Source organism: Oenanthe melanoleuca, chromosome 10 (assembly GCF_029582105.1).
Source record: "Oenanthe melanoleuca isolate GR-GAL-2019-014 chromosome 10, OMel1.0, whole genome shotgun sequence".
NCBI lineage: Eukaryota > Metazoa > Chordata > Aves > Passeriformes > Muscicapidae > Oenanthe > Oenanthe melanoleuca.
In genome coordinates, this window is record NC_079344.1 from 5,159,996 (window position 1) to 5,183,484 (window position 23,489).

At 38.5% G+C, this 23,489-nt stretch overlaps 1 protein-coding gene across 5 annotated transcripts in view; it reads left to right on the plus strand.

Annotated features, from left to right (window-relative positions):
• Window positions 1-21,323, plus strand: part of RAB27A (RAB27A, member RAS oncogene family) — a 276,869-nt gene extending 255,546 nt beyond the window's left edge. For 2 of the 5 annotated variants that reach the window (XM_056499956.1, XM_056499953.1), the window contains exons 2-6: window positions 13,555-13,727; window positions 15,279-15,364; window positions 15,997-16,100; window positions 16,800-16,923; window positions 19,005-21,323. In XM_056499956.1, coding sequence (XP_056355931.1) covers window positions 13,575-13,727; window positions 15,279-15,364; window positions 15,997-16,100; window positions 16,800-16,923; window positions 19,005-19,203 — 666 coding nt within the window. In that variant the 5' untranslated portion in view covers window positions 13,555-13,574 and the 3' untranslated portion in view covers window positions 19,204-21,323. Of the gene's footprint in view, window positions 1-1,038; window positions 1,157-6,529; window positions 6,590-9,274; window positions 9,502-13,554; window positions 13,728-15,278; window positions 15,365-15,996; window positions 16,101-16,799; window positions 16,924-19,004 lie in introns of those variants that run through there. The other 3 variants (XM_056499955.1, XM_056499952.1, XM_056499954.1) reach the window with 3 other exon arrangements.
• The last annotated feature ends 2,166 nt before the right edge of the window (window positions 21,324-23,489 follow it).

A 23,489-nucleotide genomic window follows, 5' to 3' on the forward strand; every position in this document is an offset into this window, starting at 1 on the left:
TCTGCAAAAGCTTACATCAGCTAAATCTTACATGGTGAATGCAAAACTTACCTTTCAGTGCTCTCCTGTGTGCATCTGTTATGTTGGGGTGTCTGAGAGGGGATGAGGCCTCGTGGGGCTGCAGGGGGCTGGGAAGGTCCTGTCTGATCCCTTGGACCCAGTGCAGGGCCCTCCATCCAGGGAGTGCCTGGTGCAGACAATGGTGTTGGAATTGGGGCAGACCTGTGAATTCTGCCTCTTGGGGGCCTGTGTTAACAGGCCTTTGTGAACTGACTCAGTGAAGAGTTGGTTTACATGTTAAATCAGTAGCTTTATTTCCTTGAAGATATTTAAATGTTTAATATGTCTGCATGTGTCTCTTAGGACTGTGCAGGGACAGGAGCTTGTAGGTTTAGTGTCTGTGTTTCAGAAAGGTTCTGGCAGCATCTTCACTCTGATGTCTCCTTGGAGCTTGTTGCCATCAGAAGTGGTTCAGCAGAAAGGACTAGACCCAGGTACAGCTGCCCCTGTCCCCCCAAATCCTTCCAGCTCACATGGTCTCTCTCTGGTGTTTGTGCCAGTTTTGGAATCAGTAACTTTTTCTGCTGTCTGTAAAGGTGAGAAATAAAACTGGTTTGGGGAACTTTGGTGCTAGCTGTGTTTCATTATAGTAGATTACTGTGTTTGCTGATTTTTGTGGGTTTTTTTTTTTTTTTTTTTTTTTTTTTTTTTTTTTTTTTTTGGTATACTTAGAAAAAGTTCTGCTCACACACTGCAACTTCCTCTCTCTAAGACGAGGAGGGTCAGTAGTTTATGCAAAGGCTCAGAGTGTTACTTGGTTTAGGGAGATCTAGTTAGCTACTTTGCTTACTTTTAAAAGGGGGAAAAGAGATCACTTGATCGGTCAGCAGGACCACATGACAAGCAGCTGAATGTAATTAGTTGGGGGGGGGTGGTTGTGTGGGGCTGGCAGCTTCCCATGCCCTGCGAATATTGGAGCTATTAGTCTGTACTACATTATTTTGGTTTTGTTTCTTTCTCTGTTGATGATTCCTGTAGATGAGAAATGGCTCTTTTTGCATGACTATGGTATTCAAGAGATCTGAACTGTGTCAGGAAACTTGCCACTGAAGCACGTTTGGAAAACTACAGATCCATTCACAGCTGTTAAACATAGGTATGTAAACACTTTCTCTTTTCTATTTATTTTCAGAAGATTTATTACATTGTTTTCCTTGAGCTGACTGTGGCAGCTGTTCTTCTGTTGAGAGTTTTGAAACACTTGCTGCACTTTAACAAGCTGCCTGGAATACTCTGATTTTGAGAGTTAAGCATTGCTGTATCCTCATGTTCTAGAGGGAAAAAGTACACTTGACTTATGTAACACAGGCTTTGGGGTTAAATAACAAAATTGAAGCTCTTTTGGTATGTATTTAGTCGTTACTTTTCATAAATAAATCAGTCAGATTTAAATACAAACCATGGTAAGTTTATTGACATGATGCCTTAAGTTTTAGCTTTCATATTTTCCAGATTCTGTACTGCATTAGTATGTAACTGTGAACTTCATAAAAAAACATTAGTAAGTTCTCTTCAGTTTAGTTAGACAAAACAATCCTTTTCCAGCCTGAGAACCAAGGACATGGTTGCAGCTTCAGGCCCAAAACGTGTAAACAATAGCAAATTGAGGAGAGCAGTCTGGAAGGATAGGGCTCCATAACCTGAAGCTGTAATTGGACAATTAACCCCAAAATGTAAATGGACTAAAACTTTTAAGTGTGAAAACTTGTGACCATGCATCCATCTTGGGTGGAGCCATGCCTGGGCTCTTGTATTGCCCAAGGTGTATCCTTTGAAGGCCTTCTTAAAAAATACTTACTTTATTCCTTTAACACTGTCTAGCCTCTGTTCTAGGTAGCCTCTTTAGGCATCAAACAAAATAAATAAAATTACTGCAGTGAACAGTGTCTGGATCCTGTAGCCATAAGATGCTTGTTCTGGTCCCAAGTCACCAGCCTATATTTTCTTCTGTGTTAAGTCAAACTTGTTCTGCAGTTAGAAGATGAAATTAGACTCCTGATAGTAACTGTGCTGTGCAAATAACATTTAGAATACTGAACAAAGTAACTCAGTATTTTGAAATGTTGCAGTGCTTGAATTTTTTTCCCCTCTATTTCTTCCTGTGTTTCCATTAGCATTTAAAGATATTACTTATTAGCATTAGCATAAGATATTACTTATACCATTAGCATTTAAAGATTTTACTGAATGAATCAGTCCTTTAGAATGGTGGGATTTTTAACTGTATTGTGCACCAACGTGTCTGTTTTTATGTTTGCTAAAGGGATGATAAAAGGCATGAAAATGGTATGTTGTACAGGCTGTTATTTTTAATTACAAAAAAATTGAATAGCAAGGATCCATGAGAGCTCATCTAGTTCACATTTCTTGTTCAGTCATTCAGTAATGACTTGAATCTTAAAATGAATGATAAAAGCAATAGGAAGGTGGGCTGTTATTACTGTGTTTTGTATCCTCTTTGGAAGAAGATCCAAATATCTGTACCCAGCTGACTAAGTCATGTTATGCCACCCCAAGCATGATTTTGTAATCAGGCATCCTTTGTGTTTGCCAGCATTTTTCTAATCACGGACCAAAACTCCAGTTTTTATAGACTGTAAATAACCAAGGAGGAGTTGTTCAGAGAACACAAAACAGTATTCTTCTCTGTGGAGGTCACAAGGCTTTCCTAGGGTTTTATTTGATATCTAGCACAGATTGTCTTAAGATGATTTTTCTCCCCCAGGTCATCACCACCTGACTTGTGTTTATGAGAAAGAAGTGAGAAATTCATAAATGTAGTTCAGTAAATATATTTTCATGTAGTTTCCTGATAGACATCCCCAGTGTATGGAAAGTTTATATAAAGTAACTGGGAAAAAGGATTTTGTAAACATGGATGCTTGGCTCATTCTTTTTGTTTTTCCTGTGCTGTGTGGATGGATTTGTTGTTGTAGCTGCTTCACTGTAATTTACTCTTATATAATTACATGTGCATTTTGAATGTGTGTTACAGAAACTATTTCTAGCACATTTTAGTGTAGTGATTTCTAATAGCCTTAGTTATTTGAGGATTAAACTTTGATAATGTGTTATTCTTTTGTACACTGCAAAATATGCTTTCCCTCACCGTACTCTCACTGGATTTCCATATATTTGCATGTTTCTAACATGCCTTTAATTTATAACACTATCTTAAACAAAATATCCTTTGTAATTAAGCCTGGGAAAGGCAAACAGGAAATCTAATTCACCTGGACTTCTTTGAGCATGTTGCTAACAATGGCATTAAAGAGAAATTGTAATTTTGTTTTCTTTAGAAAAAAAAAGTAGAAAAAAGAAGACCAACAAAAGTTCTGAAACTAGAAAACTTAGAATGACCTAAAAAAAAATCTTAAAACAGCTCATGAAAAAAGATCAGGAAGGTATCCTAGTAGAATGAGGGGAAATAAACTCTTAGACAATGGGAAGGAGAAAAAGGAGTAACTTTTATTTGGTCTAAAATGTTATACTTCATAGCTTGGAAACAGTGTAGTTCCTGCTTCTGAATTTTGTTTAAACACTGTGTCATAGAGATAGATACAATTTCTTTTTACAAAGATGTTTTTTGATACATTGTGATGCAACTGCTGGTATAAACAGAAGAACTGGGATCTTGGCGAGTAAATTCTCTGGGAGTGAGCAGGTTAGCACACCTCCACTATTACTGGATTCTTAGTTTCTTCTGTAGTAAATCACGTGCATTGATTTAAAATCAAACCAAATGCTGCAAGCCAAAGCCAGTATTTTAGCAGTTGATGAAACACCAGCACCTACTTTAATGGGACTTTTCATATAGAAATTCTTGTGGGACAATGCCATTACATACTCACATTTTCTTGCAACTTGTGCACAAAAGGGCACAGCTGAACAGATTCTTTCCTTACCCTTTATACACTTACCCTTTATATTCCATTCTTCATTTCAAAGGTTTGATGCCTTTCTCAGTTATGGTGTAGAATTGGTGGTTTGCCAGTTTGTGTGAGATTTTTGAGTTCTTCACAAGAAGGCAACGTTTCTGTTTGGAGTCTCACCAAGACAGCACAGTCTGTATGCACTCTGGAGTGATAACTGCATACACATTTCCCTGATACAGTTTTTGACAGGAAACTTGCACTGCTTGGATCAGTTTAAGCATTCTGACTCTCAATTTATTTTCATAGAAAAGCTTTGTATATTTTTTCTGGAACTTGTGTTATAGTGGTGGTTGTTCTGTAAGCTAACTGCTGCTTATGAAACATTTATTAGCTATAAACAAAACCATTCTGAATTGTAATTGAAGCCTTCTAAGGGTAGAGGTAGGGAATTGCATGTTACTGTAGGTCAGTTCAAGTGAAACTTGAGGATGCTTTATGTGCATGAAATGTTATGAAAGAATTCTTTAGGAAGGCACCCACAGCATGAAAAGTTGACAACAGCTGCCAGGTTTCAGGTGGGGTTTTACCTATCTTGGGGCCTCCCTCCATCTGGGAATAACTAAAAGGAAAGGTATGGCATTGGAATTGTGCTGCTTTTTGCTTTCCTTGCTCATATATTCCTATGTAGCACCAATTAGTGTAAGAAATTCTGCTTTGCTGTGCAGTTTATCTCAGGAGTCTTTGTTGTGTATCAGGATTTAACTATAATTCATGCTGTATTATGGGATTCTGATCTGAGCAGTGAGATAAATATTGTTGGCAACTCAGGTTGAAAAACACAGGCTTTTTGAATGGAAGCTTTGTGCTGAGCAGTTCAGCCTGCTTAATCAGTGATTCTTTTGAATTATGCCTTCCTGGAGGCTCTAGAAAGCTGTGCTAGGATACGAATTGAAGCCAGCATTTGCCAAAGCACTGTCTGAGTATTTTGGCAGACTGCAGGGCCTCAGCAGAAGCCTTGGGCAGTGTTAATTTGTGCTGCAGTTCCGGAGCTGATCAAGCAGAGGATAGAGTGGAAGTAGGGGCTTGGATTTCAATCCTTGAAAGAAAAGCCCACACAAACACCATAGTTTTAGCTTTGCTTTAATTTGAGTGATACTTTTGAGCCACAAGCATGTGTCAAAGTGCCTGTATCTTGCTGTCTCACAAAGATTTCTGTGAAGATTCCTGCTTTGCTGTCAAACGTTAGTGAAGACCTGTTATCCTGAAGATAACAGGTTGTGGCCTATTGAATGGACCCTATTGCAGGCAGAAATGGTGTTTTATTATGTAATGGGCACGGTAAGTTACGGCCAGAGTATTCTCAGCAAGTTATTTCTAAACTTTTCATAGCATTTATGAAACATGCAGGCACCACATACATTATCTCCAAACATGTTTACTGAACTAGTTCTGCTCAGTACTGGCTGAAAATCTTTCTCAGACTGTAGCTATTACAGACTCTGAAATTAAAGGCTCAGTTTCTTTTTGAGACCTCTTAGGAGCAGATAATTGACAGCTGCCACCCACCTCTCAGACTCTTTGAGGTGTCCTGCTGCCAGCCTGCAGTCTGACTGGCTCCCCATGGCAGCACGATCTCCGGTAGCTCCAGTGAGCTCTGCACTTGCAAGGATGTTTCTGTCAACATTTTCTGATTCTTAAAAGCTTGGGAGAAGTGAGACTGTGAGCCTTAGTTTTATCAATCTATATCTATCCTTCCATCTCTGTCCATTTGGTACCCTTGCTTAGCATCCCTGACTGTCCTGTGATGCTGGATTTGAGGAGTAGAATAATTACTTTTTCTAGTTGCTAGACAGAATTTTAACTGACCGTTTCCCTTACTTTCTCACAGATAATTATGAACATTTTTTTGTCTTTGTTACATTCTTTTAAGAAATCCCTCTGATTAAATATTTTCACCAGTAACTTTTTATTATTCCTAATGTTGTGCCTGATATACATAGATAACCGAGTTTTCTACAAACTCAGAAATGTCAGTAACTTTGATAACCAGTGAATTTTCTGGGGAACAGGATGTTTTCACTGGTTGCTGGAAGAATAATGACATTAGTTCTGCTCCAAAAGACTGTGATGCCTTGTGGTTAGCTGCTTTCAGAATAATTTCTGATAGACTTCAAAATTTTTGGATATTTCAATGGCACCTAAATAATGAGAAAACATTTAATTTGCTAAGAAATAACTAGAAGAACAAAATAGAAAGAAAATCCTCTATACTGTGACTCCTGTTAGTTTAGATCTCAGTATTACAGAAAAGCAATAATGCTAAAGAATGGCAGTGACTGATGAAAAAAAGGTTGTTGTATCTTCCAGTTAACAACCAGATTAGCAAAGGAAAGTGTTTACTTCCTAAGGAAAACAAAACCCCCATGTATTTCCTAATCCAAAGGATGAAAAGGTTGATTAAATTCTGCACTGCAGTTCTTTCCTGTTTCACCCTTTTGTATGCTTGCCCATATCATGTTAGATGAATGATGTAGTTTTATAGTCCCATTTGTGTCATATTTATGTGGTCTTCTCTTTTATCTAACAATGACTAGGAGATATCTTCAGGTGTCTGGTTGGACCTTCTCCATTGACTTCTAATTGTCCTAATCAAGGTAATTTATTTTGCCAGATTGTTCCTTTCTAATGCAGGATGTATCTGGTATCCTTCATAAGCTTGGCTTATGGAACTGCTTCCTTTTTCAGTTTTTAGATTTTAAACTTTTAAAAAAAAATATTGTTAATATTCCTTTTATTCTGCATTTTCATATATTTACTTATCTGCTGGAGATTTTTATTTTCTGGAAAACCAAACCATTCCTTAAAGAAATGCACAAATCTTATTATCCTGTGTAATTCTTAACATCTTCTCCTTTACCCTTCGGTAGATATTTCTATGGGCAGAAATAGAAGTGTGTTCTTTTCCCTTGCCTTTCTGAATTTGAAAGTGTTGCTTAATCAGTGGATGGTCAAACTTCTGGATATTTCTCACCTGTGAATATGATCATCTTTGTGGGTGAAACTGTTATGGCTCCTGTTTTGTCAGAAAGAGTTGGAAAATGTATCTGTGTAGGATCCTGTGAAGAGTAGGGGCAGTGCAGTGATTATGTTCTAAATCTTAAGGTTAAGCTGGAAGGAGGTGGGTCCCAAAGTTGAATTGTCACTTTAGAGAGGATGCTGGCGTTGCTGTGAATTTCCTGTTTATAAGTTAGTGAAAAAGCATGGAAGTACACTTGGAAGCCAGTGTGGCTTAATTTATTTATTAGAGGAAGAGGAGAATGGTTGAGGATGGAATAAGTAAGGTGGAACTGCTTAAAAGAAATTAACAATGCTTGCTTTACTTTCCCCAGTTTACTCTGCAGCTTATCCACTTTATACAGATATTTGCTTCAGTGCTGGGATTTGAAAGCAGCTTCTGATGAGAGTGCAAAGAGGTAGCCTGTGAGGCAAAAGCTCTTGTTCCCAGGATGGGGACAGGTCTTCTGAGAGAGTTCAATTGTTTTCCTTACATAGTGTTGCAAATCTTTATTTATCTACAGTATTTCCCTACTATGGAGCATGAAAATGTTAGGAACTGATGAGGGAATAGAGATGGTGCTGTGCTTTTTGCACAGAAGTTGAAAGCTGCACAAAGGTCCTCCTGTATGGGGAGTGTTAAATAACCATGTGCAACGTTCCTGCTTTTATTATTCTTTTTTTTTTTTTTTTTTTTTTTTCAGTTCCATGCTGCTTTTCATTCATTTGTGTAACTGAGATAACCTTTGAAATCCAGCTGCCTGATTGTTGGTTTGGTGATGCTGAAATGCAAATGCAATTGCAAAACTAACAGTTGTTTAATTTCCTGGCTCCTCCATTCCTAGTGTCTCCTGGTTTTCTGGAAGCAGTCTCTAGAACTTGTTGTTTCCTTGCCTGGCCTGTTGTGCAAGGTTCTCACCACATCAGACCTGCTCCCCTGTTCTGTCCCTTTTCTGGGTGGGATTATCATTTTCTGTTAGCATGTCCCATAGTAACTCGTTCTCACTGTGCTTTGTGTGCCCGTCAGGTCGTGCTGTCTAAATGCTGCAGTTGTAGTGGTGCTGAAAAATGGTTGTAGAGCACCTTCAGCCAAGTAAAAGTGACATCAGTGTTTGGAGGCTAGAACCTTCCAGCCTGTGGTTTTGTACCTAGTGTTTCAGATTCTTATGTATCTTGAGCACACTTAAAATTGGTTAGATCTTTCCAAGAAAGAGGCACTCCTTAGACATTGATCCTGCAATTCTGTAGAATTCCTCTACAGTTGAAACTGAAAACATCATAACAGTAAAATGTCAGGTAAAGCAATTGAAAGTAACCAAGGACTATGCTTTTTTCATGTTGCTTATGTTGCAGAAAAGCCCCAGAAGGCACAGAAAGTTTGTTTTGACCAAAACTAAAGCAAGCCAAGTCATACATTTTCCTAAGAAAAACAATAGTGCAGCTCAGAACATTTTGGTGAAGCGCTTATTCATTAGTTCTCTTCCCCCAGTACAGCAGGAGTTTATGAACAATTGTTGTCAGGATATGTTTACATTACATTTGCACGGATCTGGCAGCTTTCAACAAAGCAAAGTGCTGACTAAGCAGGAGCATTATTAAGTCTCTGTCCCTTGTTTGGGCCGAGCTGGCTGGTGTCTGATTGACCAGTTCTTCCAGCATTCAGGTGCTGCTGGAGCCTTAGAGCAGGGTGAGGCCATTCAGTGTGCTTCACCCATGCTGAGCAGGAATGTGGTTTTTGCTTTGCTGTAGTGTGGTGGCAGTGCTGGTGTGACAGGATTACTGATTCTCTGCACTATGGATCACTTTCTCAGAGATGGAGAGACACATAAAACACTATTGAAGTTTGTTTGTGTAGCGCCTTGGTGAAAAAAAAATTAGTATGAATCAATGTGCACTTGCAGAATAATCAAATTTATACAAATGCATTATTGCCCACCGAGAGACCTGCAGTGTCTTGTTTTTCTCTTTGTGGGGGATTTTGGACTCATTTTTCCCCAATGCCCATGTCAATTCTAATCACAAACATGGAGGCTCAACAGAAAGGAAGCAGTTTACATTAAAGACTGCTGTATTCTCAAACCTGAGGTAAAGAATGTAAAGCTATGAATGGAACTGAACAGGTGTGATCCATATACTCCATCATTAATGCATTTTTGAATGAAAACTCCTGCTGGGAACAACATAATTGTTTTAAGGTGTGTGGGTGATTTTGCATCAACTTTAGATCTGTTCCAAGGTAGGTCTTGCACAAATCTCTTTTGAAATGCTGTTTGCCTCTAGGAATAAAAGGGACATGTGAGCTGTGTAATTGCTTGCCAGCCATGCAGTGAGGCAGCACCCTCCCAGACACAGACATGGGCACACCTCTTATCTCTGAGCACCCATCAACGTGGATGCAAACAGCTGACACGTAAGCCTCTTGGCTGTGTGCTGAAGAGGTGGTGCTGGAAAAGTACTCCTACTGGAAATACAATCTCCAGTGTGCTCTAACTATTCCCTTTTCAGAGCTGGGGTAAGTGGTATGCCTTGCTTTAAAGGGATGTGCTTGAGGACTGTCTGATTAGGGACATGTTTAGATTTCCTGAATTTTACATTTTGTGTATGTATACATGTTTTTATTTGCAGATCAATGTTTTTGGTTTTCTTTTGGCTTATGTTTCCATGTATTCATCTCTTTTTGCCTCCCTTTTTCCTTTTCTCCATCAGCTCAGTAGCAGCACAGGAGTTGCATGTTTTGTGTAAGGCCAGTTCAGGAAGCATATTCCCTATTCCCATACTGCATGGGGGAAATCCTGCATGCCAAGCCAATTTCCTTAATTTATACAGAAGCAAATCTGTCTTAGTCTGGAATGTTTTATCACACAATAGTCCTGTGACAGCTGTGCCCCAGAGGCAGAAAAATGAACTCATTAACGTTGATGTCTGTAATGTGGAAGTACTTGGACTAGGAAATGCAGGGAACACAGGGAACAAGAGGAGCACTTGATTTGGAGAGAATCCCTTCTTGATAAGGCACAATCTGTGTGTGTGTGTGTGTAGGCTCCAGAGCAGCAGCTGTACAGGCACAGCTCAAATGCTGGCAGTGGGGGTCCTGTCAGCCATGGAAAAGGCCAGTAGAGCTTTTCCAGCACTTGTTCACAGCTCTTGTCCATCTGCATACCAGGCAAAGTGCAAAGCCAGAGCTGAATGGGATTTCAGGAGGGATTTGCAACAGGCAAAACTGTGGAGGGCTTGATGTGGAGTTTAAAACTGTGTCCATTAGTGATTTTCTTTTTTTTTTTTCTAAATCAAGGGATTTGTACTCTTAGAAGTAAGACTTGGGGACGATTTTCTTTTGGTGATGTGATGAATTGTAATTGTACTATTAGTTTTTTCAGAATCTTCCTTTTCTACTTCCTACTCTTCTGATATTTAAGGTATGGAAAAATGGAAGGAAACACTGGAAAATGTGAAACTATAAAGCCTAAATAAAAAAGCCCCCACAATATTGGAAGGACAGAATAGGATGGATTTTAGTAGCAGGGCCATGATTTTTAAAAACTTAAGAGCAGGTTTTGCTGTGAATATATTTTGTAATGAATATATTCTTATTTTTGTTATGTGAAACTGGATGTGTCTGGACACTAGGACTGCAGGCCTCGGAAGTGGAGGGTGGAGATCACTTTTTAAATATTTGTACAGGGAGGAGGACAAAGCTTGAAACTGCTATGAAAATAGTTCTTTACATGTCTCCAAGGATAGGTTAACTGTGCAGGGTTTCACAAGAACCACTCCCTGGAGATATTTAAATAATAGATTGACATTATGGGGTGCAGTGAGAGGTGTGTGCATTTCAAAACCAAAGGAGAAAATTTCCTTCTCAAGCAAATCTTTTAGAAGGCATTTTTAGAACCCTTCCTGTGAAGGATTCCTCACCCTCTGTCAGTCCTTTGGAAATTGTATTTTGCACCAGCCAGAGGGAGAATTGAGGTTTCAGTGGGCCAAATGAGGTGTGTTTGTTCTGACAGACACTCCACAAATCAGATATGATACTAGGAATACCTTTAGGTTTTACTTCCCTGAGGCTTAATCTTGACCTTTCCTTTTTGGCCAGAGCTTTCATGCAGCCCTGTCCAGTGGAAGGTGCAGCTGAACTGTAACACTTCCCTACAGCTCCGTGGCAGAGCTGCAGTGCCCTTCCTTCCTTCCTCTGTGTGGTCTTGCACAGGGTGCATAAATCAACAGTGATCAGGTGCACTGTCATTGATATTTGTTATTGAAATATGTTCTGTACACCCAGAGCGACCCAACAGAAAACCAACAAGACAAGGCAAATACTTCTGTGCAGGTGGCATAGCACAGTAAAAGGCATGGAGAAAGCTTGTCTTTGTGTAATATGCTGACACTAACATTTACATCTAAGTCTTTTAAAGCAACAATTAATTTAGGGATACTGAGACTAAAAGAACATGTGCTTGATTAGAGGATGAACTTACACAGCTCTTAGTCCTTTGAGAACATCTGAGGGCAAAGGAAACACCATATGTGAGATAGAAGCCTAAATCAAATACAGTCTTTAGAAAAATCAGTCTCTTTTAAAAAAAAATATTTTTCCTTTTCTTGTGATACATTTTCATTTCAATTAAAAGACTTTGGTAGAGCTACAAGGTAGGTGATCTGGTTTACTTTTTCTTTTCCTTTGCCAACTGGGGAAAGATTTAAAAAATGAAACAAACTCCCCAAAATTATTTTTGTTGATACATGTGCATGTGTCTAATGGATCAGGGTTCTTAATTTCTGAAAATGTTCTTGTGTTAGTGTTTGGGCTGCCTGTTCAACTTGCTTACTTGAATATGCTGCTCCTTCAGATGTGCATGGTGGATGCAGTCCTGCAGTTGGGTGCATTTATGTAAAAAGCTCACTGATAACACTTGCTGCAGGGCCCTCCCTTTCAGCCCTCTACTCAATTGCAAAACTTTGGTTAAAACACAACAGTAGGAAGTGAATTAGCTGGCTGTGGCATAGTAGCAAGTGTGAACTCTGTCACCTAAACCCTTTCCTGCAAGCTTTTACTGGAATTGATGGCATAATGTGAAACATACATTGGCTGGGAAAGGGAGACTTCAATGCTTTTCAAAAAGGAAAAAAGTGTTGTCTGCTTTCCACTGACGCTTCAGCTGGAGAATATCTGGGGTAAATCTGACCACTGTCTGCTTTTTAGTAAGCCACTTATGGCCACATCAACTAGTCACAGCTCTGACTTGTAACCAGGAGCGGGAGAATTCTAAAGGTGAAGCTTTAAAGGTAGTTACGGTTTGAGCTGAGTGGTGCTGATTGACGCCCACATGCTGCGCACACAGTTTGTTCCACACCTCAAGCTGTGAGTTGATATTCAAGAAATGAATTGGATGCTTTTTTTTTTTAACCACTGATGCAAACTACTGCAGTGTTTGATTTGAAATTAATAACTTCATCTAGTTCAAGCTTCAAGTAGTTCCAAAAATAGTTACAGTTGAAACAGCAGATTTTACTCTTTAAAAATTTTGTTTCATCTTTTTTTTTTTTTTTTTTTGTATTTTTGGCATCTTTTCCTGTCCTTCATAAGAGGCAATTTTATGCCAGTTTTCTGTTGCTTTTAGAGTGGTTATTTTAGGCTTATCTTTTCATGTTCATGTCTTTGAACACAGCACAAGGCAGCTCTCTACTGTTTGTTTTGGGGGAGGAGAGGCTCAGTAGCTACTCAACAGAAAAGTGCCAGTGCACTTACATCAGCTTTTCTAGTACATGTGAAATTTGCCAGTGATTTTTGTTGCACATTTTAGTTGTTCCTGTACTTTGATCAGAATATTGAGAATATGGTTATTTTTAAAAAGGCACAAAAAGAGAGAAGTTTCTTAAATGTGTATAAGCCATAGAAAAAATGTTTGTGTTTGTTTCATGTCAATTCAGGATCAAGGTTCAGCTTGAATGGCTAACTAGCATCACAATAAAAACTATAAAAACTGAAGATTCTTCCTCAAAACAAAAAATTCAACAACAAGAAAAAGCTTATTCAAGACTGAAAAATAACTTAATAGAAAATTACTGTAAATTTTGTCTAATTATAGTGGACAGTCCAGGACAAGAATTCAGGTTTTTTCATATGTTACTAATGCCACAGTGAGTATGAGACCAGAATTGCGTTGCTAGTACAATTAAGTAACTACTGCCAACTTCCATGAAGATTAAGAACAGTTCTGCAGTTTATGTTCCAGATACCTTGAATAGTTTTACCTTGATTTTTAGTCTTGCCTGAAGAAGTTAAAATTCTCTTGCCTTCCCTTTCTAGTAAGAGGAGTGTAATAAAACTAAAAATGCCCTTTTTCAATCACAGCTGATTGAATTTGATATTGTGAATTTGTGTAATTGAGAGTTTAAAGTAAAGTCTTAAAGTAAAGTAGAGTCTAAAGTAAAGTAAAGGAGCACAGAACTGGCTCCACCACTTGCTGCTTTGTAGTTCAGAGAGTGATTTATATTTTAAACATTTGTCAGAAGAAGTCCTGGCGGAGCTCTGGACTAACTTTTCCTTTTTGCTTTGCTTTTGAAGGTGCCGCCTGAATTCTCACTATGTCTGATGGGGACTACGATTACCTCATAAAATTCCTAGCACTTGGTGATTCTGGAGTAGGAAAGACCAGCCTTCTTTACCAATATACAGATGGCAAGTTTAATTCCAAATTCATCACAACAGTGGGCATTGACTTTCGGGAAAAGAGAGTGGTGAGTTTCTATGAAGAATGCGCTACTTGAAAATGGTGTTTGTCTGGGTGAAGGTCTGCTATCAGTTTCATTGTGGGCTTCATTTTGTGACAGGAAAGGCCTCATCTGATCTGACTGGTTTTTGTCATTGATGTGTACAGACCCATTTCCCCAAAAGTTAAAGAGCTGATTGTAAGAAACCACTTTTTTGCTCAGCAGGTGTTGATGACTGTGTTTACTCTGTGACTTGTGCACACAGTACCTAGAGTTCCACTTTTACTGTTGAACTCCTTTCACAAGGAAGGACTGAACTGTAGTAAAATGTTTTAGCTGGCTATGAACTGAAATGGCTACTAAACAAACATGCAGTTTTTTAAACATGTTGATGAAATAGTACATGCAGGTGATCTGGCTTCCTAAGCAGTCACCACTAGCAGAGAAGAATTACGAAATATATATATGCTTTTTTCAACTCCTGAATTGTTATTAAACTAAGTAAATGTACTTCTGATATGAAGCTGAGCACTAGAGTATCATAAGAAGTTGGATGCTGGTCCTTACTGCTCTGAGAAATGGAATTGGCACAAGCTTTTTGTTGTTATGTACAGGTATTAAATGTCTTTCATTGTAGCCTGGTGATTTCCTGTGTCCAGAAATCTGGATGGTGTAATAGGCATTGTGCAGAATGGTTTTTTGGTGCATGACATGCACCACAGTAGTTCAAGGACTAGGTATCTTAGATGCCAAACTGGTCTCTTGAATATGTCATTGTTCTTTTTGTGGGATTGTAAACATGGTGGTTTACTTGATCAGCTTATTAGATAATTCAGGAAAAGGTTTAGGTTTCAGAGCCTGTATCTTACAATACATAAACTTGTGGAATTTGTGAATGTGTCAAGATATGTTTGTAGCTTTTGTAATCTTAGATACTATGACATTTGAAGGTAAAGAAGATGACCTAACTTGAAGCATTCTAAACAAGAAATGAATGTATTTTTATCTGATGATTCCAAGACTAATAGATGCCCTTATTTATTTTTTCATGCTGAGCAAACTCTTCAGCTTTTATTTTTATCATCCAATTTCTGCTTCATAAGCTTTGATCTGATAAGATCTACCCTTAGCAATTTTTCAGCAGCATTTTGGCAGCTGAGTGTAGATGTCATTATCTCTGAGTATATTCTGTTTGCTAATGAGGTTCTGCTGCTACTACAAATACATGGCCAGATTGCATTGTTGCCTTCTTGTATTTTGTTTTAAACATGATGTAAGTAAAAAAATCCAGAAAAATCAAAACGTTAAAATTAATCTTGGCTCTAAATATCTGTCTGGAGTCCATGGTCTATTGGGTACTGTTTTTACAGTTTCACTTTTACCCTTATTCTAAATATTTAATTGGATGCAATCTTAAAATGCATCTCATACTACTTTTGTCTTACAAAGCAGAGGATTGAGTTGTAGTTGGGATCTGTGATTAGCAGTGCTACTTTTGCTGCATTTAATGACTTTAAATGTCAGTTCTTTTATGTTCTGTAGCAGCTGGACAAAGCCTTGCAAATTTACCTTTTCCAGGTGTATAGACCCAATGGGCCAGATGGTGTTGGTGGCAGAGGGCAGAGGATCCATCTTCAGCTCTGGGACACTGCAGGGCAGGAAAGGTATGGCTCAAGATGGCAACAGGAGCTTATTTTAACAGCAGTGGAAAGCTTCTTATGAGTACCCATTAAATTCTAACTGTAATTTACAACTATAGAACACAAAACCTGCAATTCTTGCTTTTTAGTCTTTTTCATAGCCAGTGCATATAGATGCTTTTAAAGCTCTTTATTTTTAAAGTTCTCTTAAGTCTCTGTAAATATGTTGAGGTCTTGGGAAAGTCAGACAGCAAAAGCATCTCAAAGGATTCTTTTCTATTGGCCTGTCAAAAGACTAGCATTCTTGTGGTTGTTAATCTTAAATTGAAGGACTGATGTGTATAGGGGATAAATTTTTGTTGAAAGTTGGAATTTCATTATTGTTTTAAGTTTTGAATCTTGATCAAGGCATGCTTTATAGTAGAAGACTGTTTAAAGCTCTCACACTCAAGTCTGCTTGGCGCCTCAGGCCTTGATTAGGCCACTATAATGTTAGCAATTTTTCTTACACAGTCCCTGCCTCAGCAGAACAACTATGAATATTTCCTTCTGGTTCATTCAGTCTTAAGTTACCTCAGTTCTTCTATGACTGTAAGCAATTATGTTTTCGAAGTAACTTGTCAGATGAGCAAATTAATTTCACTTTGCTCGTCTAGGTTTCGTAGCTTGACTACAGCTTTCTTCAGAGATGCCATGGGGTTTCTTCTACTCTTTGATCTGACAAATGAGCAAAGCTTTCTGAATGTCAGGAACTGGATAAGTATGGCTTTTTTTCTTTTTTTTTTTTCTTCTTTGCATGGGTGGAATGGGAGTGGGGGTTATGTTTGTAAATACAGAGTCTGACTTAGAATTTGAACTTAAAATACTGGTTTTTATGGCTTTCCCAGTAAAAGAATGTAAGTGTTGTATTCGTAATTGTAATAGCTGCTAGTGATGGCATCCAGGGCTCACCTGAAATTCAGCTTTGCCTACTGAACTTGGATCTTAACCTATATAAAACAAAGCTGAGAAAATATCCTATCCCTGGCTCTGGTGCTTTCAGTAATTTAAGTGTGTGGGAAGCCTATCCAAAAGTATTTTGACTCACCTGAAGCTTTGTCAGCAAAACTTAATGGAAGGCAAATGTTACTTGGCTGGTGTATCTAGGCAAAGGAGTTCCCAAACTGCATCATCCATCTGGAGAGGGAAGTAGATCCTTTCCTGGCAGCTCACTGTAGATGCTTAGTGAGTGTAACTCCTTAAGCTGCGAATGCACAAGTTTCTGTGCTGACTTTGCCAGGCTTGTGTTTGCCTGGGCTTTTCACTGTATGTGACAGCAAAAGCCCACCTGTTCTCAGGCTCCTCAGTGCAAGTGGAGAAGTGCTGTGAGCCAGGAGAGAACAAGCTTGGTTTGTGGTAGTGTTCCTGGGAGCTGTGCATGGCAGTGACTTGTGACTCTTCTTCATGTTGGTGCTGCCAGGTCAGCTACAAATGCATGCATATTGTGAAAACCCAGACATTGTGTTATGTGGAAACAAGAGTGACCTGGAGGACCAAAGGATGGTGAAGGAAGAAGAGGCTAAGGAACTTGCAGAAAAATATGGGTAAGTAACTTTCTTATAATTATTGCTGTTTTTAGAGCAGAATGAGATATTTTCTGTAATGTGTTTTCCTGTATACTGAAAGGTTATTGTGAGAATAAGCATTTTAGAATGCTTAACTGGCTGGTATGATATCTTTTTTTCTATCTGAGATAAATATTTTCTGCATTGCTTAAAAATAAGTTCTTAGGATTGCAGTAATCTTGTACTGGAGATTGGCTAATCGTCTTTGCTTCGCAGTAAAAAGTGTAAATTTTCACAAACATTCTGGAAAATGGAGAGAATTTAGCTAGACAGGGTAGCCTTGCCCTTCCCCTTCCTGGCAGGCACAGGTCATGTGCCTCTGAAGGAAGTATGTGAAATCTTTGTTCCTATCAGATATTAATTTGTACTTTTATACTCCCTTAACTCTTTCATGGGACTCATCTTTGGATTAAATTTGCATTTCACTGAGAATCAGAAACACACTTCTAAAGGAAATAATCTGATGCATTTGTTGTGTTTTAATTCACATAGTGGAGCAATTTTCTAGCACATGAACTGGATTCCCTCTCAAATGAAAGCAAAGTTAAATTATGTGCTCCAACCACTAATCCAGTTCTGGAGGGATAGAGGTGAACTGCTCCAAAGTAAATCCCACAAGACAGGCATAGTGTGAACACTGGCTCCTCAGTGCAAGCTGCCCTGTTCTGCAAGACTTCTGCTGTGTCATGATTTTTACTAGACACAAATTAGCTGGCTTTGGCCTCAAAGAATCATTGCAGGCAAATCAGAAGCACCCTGTCTGAGAGAGAAATGGATTTAGTGCAGTAATACTTTCTTACTTTTTCCTTCTCCTGTGAAAATGCTTGTTTGAAGTCCATGTCACACAGACAACAGCAAGTGCATATGGTACTTTGACCAGCTGCTTATGAAGGAGCAAGAAGTTTAAAACAGCAGCAGAATGTGATCATATCTTAAATCTCTTTGCATGTGACTTCTGAAAATAATTTATGAAGCATTTATCTTTGTGGCTGAAAATGCAACTTAATTTAGGAATAATGAGCTAAAAGCCAAGGCTGTGGGTCACATCCAATCTGTAGGCAGTTAGAAAGTCCTCTGCCATGTAGAGGTGAGACAGGATGGCTGCTAGGAGTCACTTTCTCCTGAGAGGAGGCAAGATAAATCCTGCTGCAGTGAACAGTCTTCTGGTAACTAAAGTGTGAGATAGCAAATATCCTCTTCTGTGGAAGGGCCTCGTACAGGTATGTGATTTGAAACAGATTGCAAGAGACCTGCACAGACACAGTAAGATACATTTGGTGACTTATAGGGTCTGCAAATTAAGTAAGAATTTAAATTTAAATTTAAAATTCTGAAGTGATGGTATCAGTTTGCTGGGCAGTAGCACGAATGCAGGCACTGCAGCACCACTCTGTGTGGAGCACTAAGTACAGAAGGCCATAGCCTACAGACCCACAGTGGAACATCCTGGTCCACAACAATAAAGAAAACAAGCAATGTACTTTAGAAACCAAGGTGCCAGAAACTTCTCTTGACAAAGATATAGGTGTTCTGAGCACTGAGATTTCTTCTTTTATGTAAGAGAGTTTAGAGTTGTGGTATCAGAAGAAAGTCACCTTCTGTAGTGATGAATACCACCAGACTGTGAGTCTTTTGTGCATTGCCTGCAGAGGAATGGCCATAGCAGCATTCCTTTTCCTGCAATTACTTTGTATGTCCTTGTGTGCACAAGTCTTCTCCTTAATGATCTCTATGCACACCAGCTCTGGAGTAACTGCATCTCTTGCAGGGAATTGAGTTTAAAAAAACAGACCTCAGGAGCACAACTTTGGGAAATCATGTTGACAAGTGCCTCTATAAATTGTGGACTCCATTAACACTTGCCCTTCTGCCCTACCTTCAGGCAGCCATTTCATTAATTTCTTTCTAATTTCAGACCACTGAGCACTTAGTGTCTCTCTGCTATGGAGTAGCAGTGACAGTCTTAGTGTGAGTTCTAAGTGCATGGCAGTAATACTGTATTTTTTTCTCCTGTGAATGACAACTGTTTGATGGAAAGTTATGTTTTTTGTCTCCTGCAGAATACCATACTTTGAAACCAGTGCAGCAAATGGGAATAATGTAAGCAAAGCCATTGAAACTCTGCTTGACCTCATTATGAAGCGCATGGAACGATGTGTGGATAAATCCTGGATCCCTGAAGGGGTGGTGCGCTCCAATGGGCACAGCTCTACAGAACAACTGAACGAGGAGCAAGAAAAAGGCAGATGTGGCTGTTAGCCCAGTTACAATTAACTTTAATGTGTATCATACAGTACAGTTGCAGCTTACCTGTTTAACTTCAGGACAAATTGCTTTGTGTAGTTATTTAATGAGCTGTATTAGTTCTTGACACAGATTTCTATTTGCTTTCTCTCAAACAACATTGATCTTCACTTGTAAGATATGCAGTTTGTTAGTTTTGGGACAGAGGTTTAAATTGGTTTAGCACTGGATGTTCCTCTAATTCTCTACTTGGAGGGGGAAAGGAGAGGAAAGGAATTTTTATTACCAAATTCAGAAACATGTCTCTGTGGACAGCCAGAAAGGATAGGCTTCTGAGTTGAAGGGTTTGCAGTTGCCCTTGGCAGTCTCCATTAACTACACAGAGTAGGCATTTAGATTAGATACTGTGATGGCTCCTGGTGTCTCCTAACAGCAAGATAACCAACTTGCTTCTTGGTTTTAAACAGAAACATTTAATAATTTCACCAACTAATAACAATCTTAAAGAACACATCCTGTGTTTTCCACAAAAACCTGAGAGTAGTTTTTCCTTGCTCTCTTAATCCATCAGTTTTCAGTGATGAAAACCAAAGGCAAGCTCTTCAGTACAGAATAAAAAGCTCCAGAGAAGCACAGCACTTGGGGCATGTCATGTAATTGAACATGTAAACTACAACTGTACTATAAGAAATATATCCAAGGCAGCCTATGAGACCTCCTGACATCATTCGAATCTGCATGTACGTAAATTTATATGTAAATGGCATAACTGTGCATCTGTTATGTTTCTTTCATATTGCTACTTATGTTTTAACAAGAATGTAGGGCAACCTAGATGTCAGGAAAATTTCATCAGAGTTGGTGCTTTGCACTGAATTTGTTTTACCAAACACAGATTGAGAATGTTTCTTCAAATTTGGCTTGAGAAATGAATGATCATTGTCTTCTGGTGAGATGCAGCTAAGATACTAGTCCTGTGAATTTATAATGCTCATTTTATTCTGCCAACCTTTGTGTCCTGAACATCTTGGTTATCATATAGTCATTTATGGCTTGTTCATTCCCTTTAGATTGTATTTGTAAAAGAATAGAGTTACTTTTCTCTCCCCCTCTCTATGGATCATATATATGTAATTTTTGGTTTCAGTGGATCATGTTACTCTAACCATTTTTATTTATTCACATGACCTAGGAAATAATCAGTATTTTTGGGCTTTTGCCCAGACTGATTTATAAGATGTGCCTACCAAACTGTTTTCTACCCTGGCAGAGGTTGTATAATTATAAGGTATTGCCAATTAAAGTCAAAACATGCCAAATTGAATCTTGTTACAGACTTTCCACAGCAACTTGTTTACAGAACTCCTAAGCTATTGCTTCTTTAGAAATTATGTATTTATTTATTTAAATATTCTAACTACTGCAATTTCAGGCAAGTATTGATACCAATTATGAACATGAATTGCAGCATAACAAAATTTTTGAAGGAAGGACCAAAAATGTTTCTAGAATAGAATCAAAGGAAAAAAAATATTTGATGTAGCTTCTGGTTATATTAATTAATACAAGAATAAGTGTTAAAACTTGGTTCTTAAAATATTTTACACAGTAATGCATTGTTCTTTAACAAACACAATGTGTAAATATTAGATTTTTATCACAGCCTACACAGAATATTTTAAAGGTGCAATATAATTAGACTGCTCTGGGGCTAGGACAGAGATAAAAGAAATTTATATGAGCATAGGGTTTTGGTTTTTTCTACTCCACTTCTAAAATGCTTGTAGACCGGAGTTACTGTAGTTTAATTCAGAGTGCCTTTTGAAGTTACCATCATGTTTCTGACCAGTAGAGTAAGAAACTCTAGTGTAAGACACAATACATTTCAATGTACTTCAGTGTCTGAATTTATTTTAATGTAACCCTTTGCTTTTCAGAGGGTTGCAGTGGAACTTTGTCATGCATTAACTTAAAATGGGAGTTTTTGTGCTTATAGCTCCATCCAGTTCCTCAAAACTTTAAGGATTATTGCAACCAGCTATCGAGCTAAGTGACTACTGAAATAGTGTAAAGATATTTCCTTTTGAATACTTATGTTTAAATTGGATATTAAATATTAAATACTGAAACTGTCATATTTGTGTCATGCCTATTATTTGTAACTATTTACAAAGAGGATCTACATAAAATTGCTTTGATGTCAACCTTTGAAATGTGACAGGATTTATCTGTTTGAATTATTTGTTCCCTTTTAAATTCTCATGAGAAATCACAGTAAATGTTTCTTGACAGTAAATTACACTACTCTTACTAGACTAGTACTAGTAAGAGTACTTTGTTTTAAGAAACAAAGAAACAAGAACTCTTATGTGACACAAAACTATTATTTCAAGAAAAGTTGTTTCCATTCAGTGTCAGATGGAGACAGATTCAGTTACAGATCGATCTTTTATTGATTTTGGAAAAATTTTGGAAAGTGTTTCCATTAAGATGGATTGTCACAGGATTTCTTATTATAATAAAAAATATTTAGAAATTCCTGATATGAACTTTGCCAACACTGTTGAACTGAATTGTAACATTTCCTGTTATCTTGGTTCAGTGTCAGTCTGTGTCCTGCACTGTCCCTGTGTGTTGTGAGGATTCTTTGTTCAGATGTGTCCAAGGTCTGTGCTGTGGTTGAGGTACTTCTTGGTGACCCTCTCTTGCACTGACCAAACCAGTCAGACAGGGTCTGGTGAATGCTGGGTGATGCCAGGAGGAGCCCAAACCCAGAGAAGACAATGGAGACATCAGTTCTGTGCTCAAAGACATTCAGAATGCTGCTCATCTGAGCGAGTTGCTCAGAGCAAGGGGAATCAAACAATACATTTTGTCAACTTTATTGCTTCTGCAAAGGTAAGGAGCCTGATTTTTCAGAGTTACTGCTTCCATCAAGAGCACTGTCTATTACCAGGTAGGTTATAATGTACTGGAGGACATTGCTACTATTCAGAGGTTCCTTGACAGGCAAGAGAATGAGCTGAACTCATTAAGTTTAAAAAGGGCAAGTGTCACTGGCTATTCCACTTGGGCTGCAATAACCCAATGCAGTAGTGCTAGCTGATAAAGCATTTTTCAGATAAGGGGATGAGCATCCTGTTCCAAAGCAGGCTGACCAAAATGCAGAGCGTGCTGCTGTGGCAGAGAAAGCCAGCTGGATCCAGGGCTGCACTGGTAAAATGAAAGCAGCAGGTTGGGAAAGTCAGGTTTTCCTTATCTTCAGTAATTATAAGACTGACTGGAGTTCTGTGCCCTGTTTTGAACTCCTCAGTAGGAGAAAGACATTGACAGACTGGGGTGAGTCCAGTCTGTGGCAGATGCCATCAAGATCAGAAGGCTGGAGCACAAGAGGTAAGAAGAGACAGAACAAAGTTTGCTTAGCTTTAAGCTAAGGGAGACCTTTCTGCTATCCCAAACCCATCTTAGAGGGCACAGGGATAGGAAGAGGCAAGAGAGAAATGTTCTCTAGAAAATGAAGACTAGATAGTAGGAAAAGATTGTCACCATACAAATGGTCAGAAATTGGAACAGGAGTTCAGGAAAGTTATGGAATCTCCATCCTTGAAGACACTAAAGGCTAAACTGGCTGTGCCCTTGAGCCTGGTATTACTTTGTTCTGCTTTGAGCAGGGTTTTGCTTTGGATGACCTCCAGAAGTGTCTTCCACCCAACATGATCCTATGTCACTGAACCTGATCCTACAAGTGCCTGACAGTTGTTTATTCTTTTATATGTCTGTATGACAGTTCTTTTACTTCTATTAGGAAACTTGTACAAATATGTAAATACTTGCAGATCAGAGCTTTGCTATGAGTTTAAGGTAGTGAGTTGAAATGTTTGGTGAAAAAATTCTTGCTGTAGTAATCTTGTCAAAAACAAATCAGCCACTTGGTTTGCTGCAAAATCTCTTCTGGTTAGGCTGTTTTTCAGCTGGATCCCTAATTCTGTCTATTAATGGAGTAGAAGTACTCCAGTGGTTTTCTATAATTAATTTGGATTCTGTCACCAGCAACCTTCAATCTGTATTGCCTTTTAGTCAGGAACAAGCACTTCAAATCTACAGTATAATGGCTTGTAGAGGAGATTAGTTTTTTGATGTGAAAAAAAGTGCTGGGGGTGGAAATCTAATGGTAAATGTCGTGTTATCACTGTGCACTCACATCCTATCTGCTGGATGTATTGGTGACAAATACGTCTGCAAAGTGTTTAAACTGTAGAAGCACCAAAAACTTCACAACACAGTGCTCTGCCAGAAAAAGC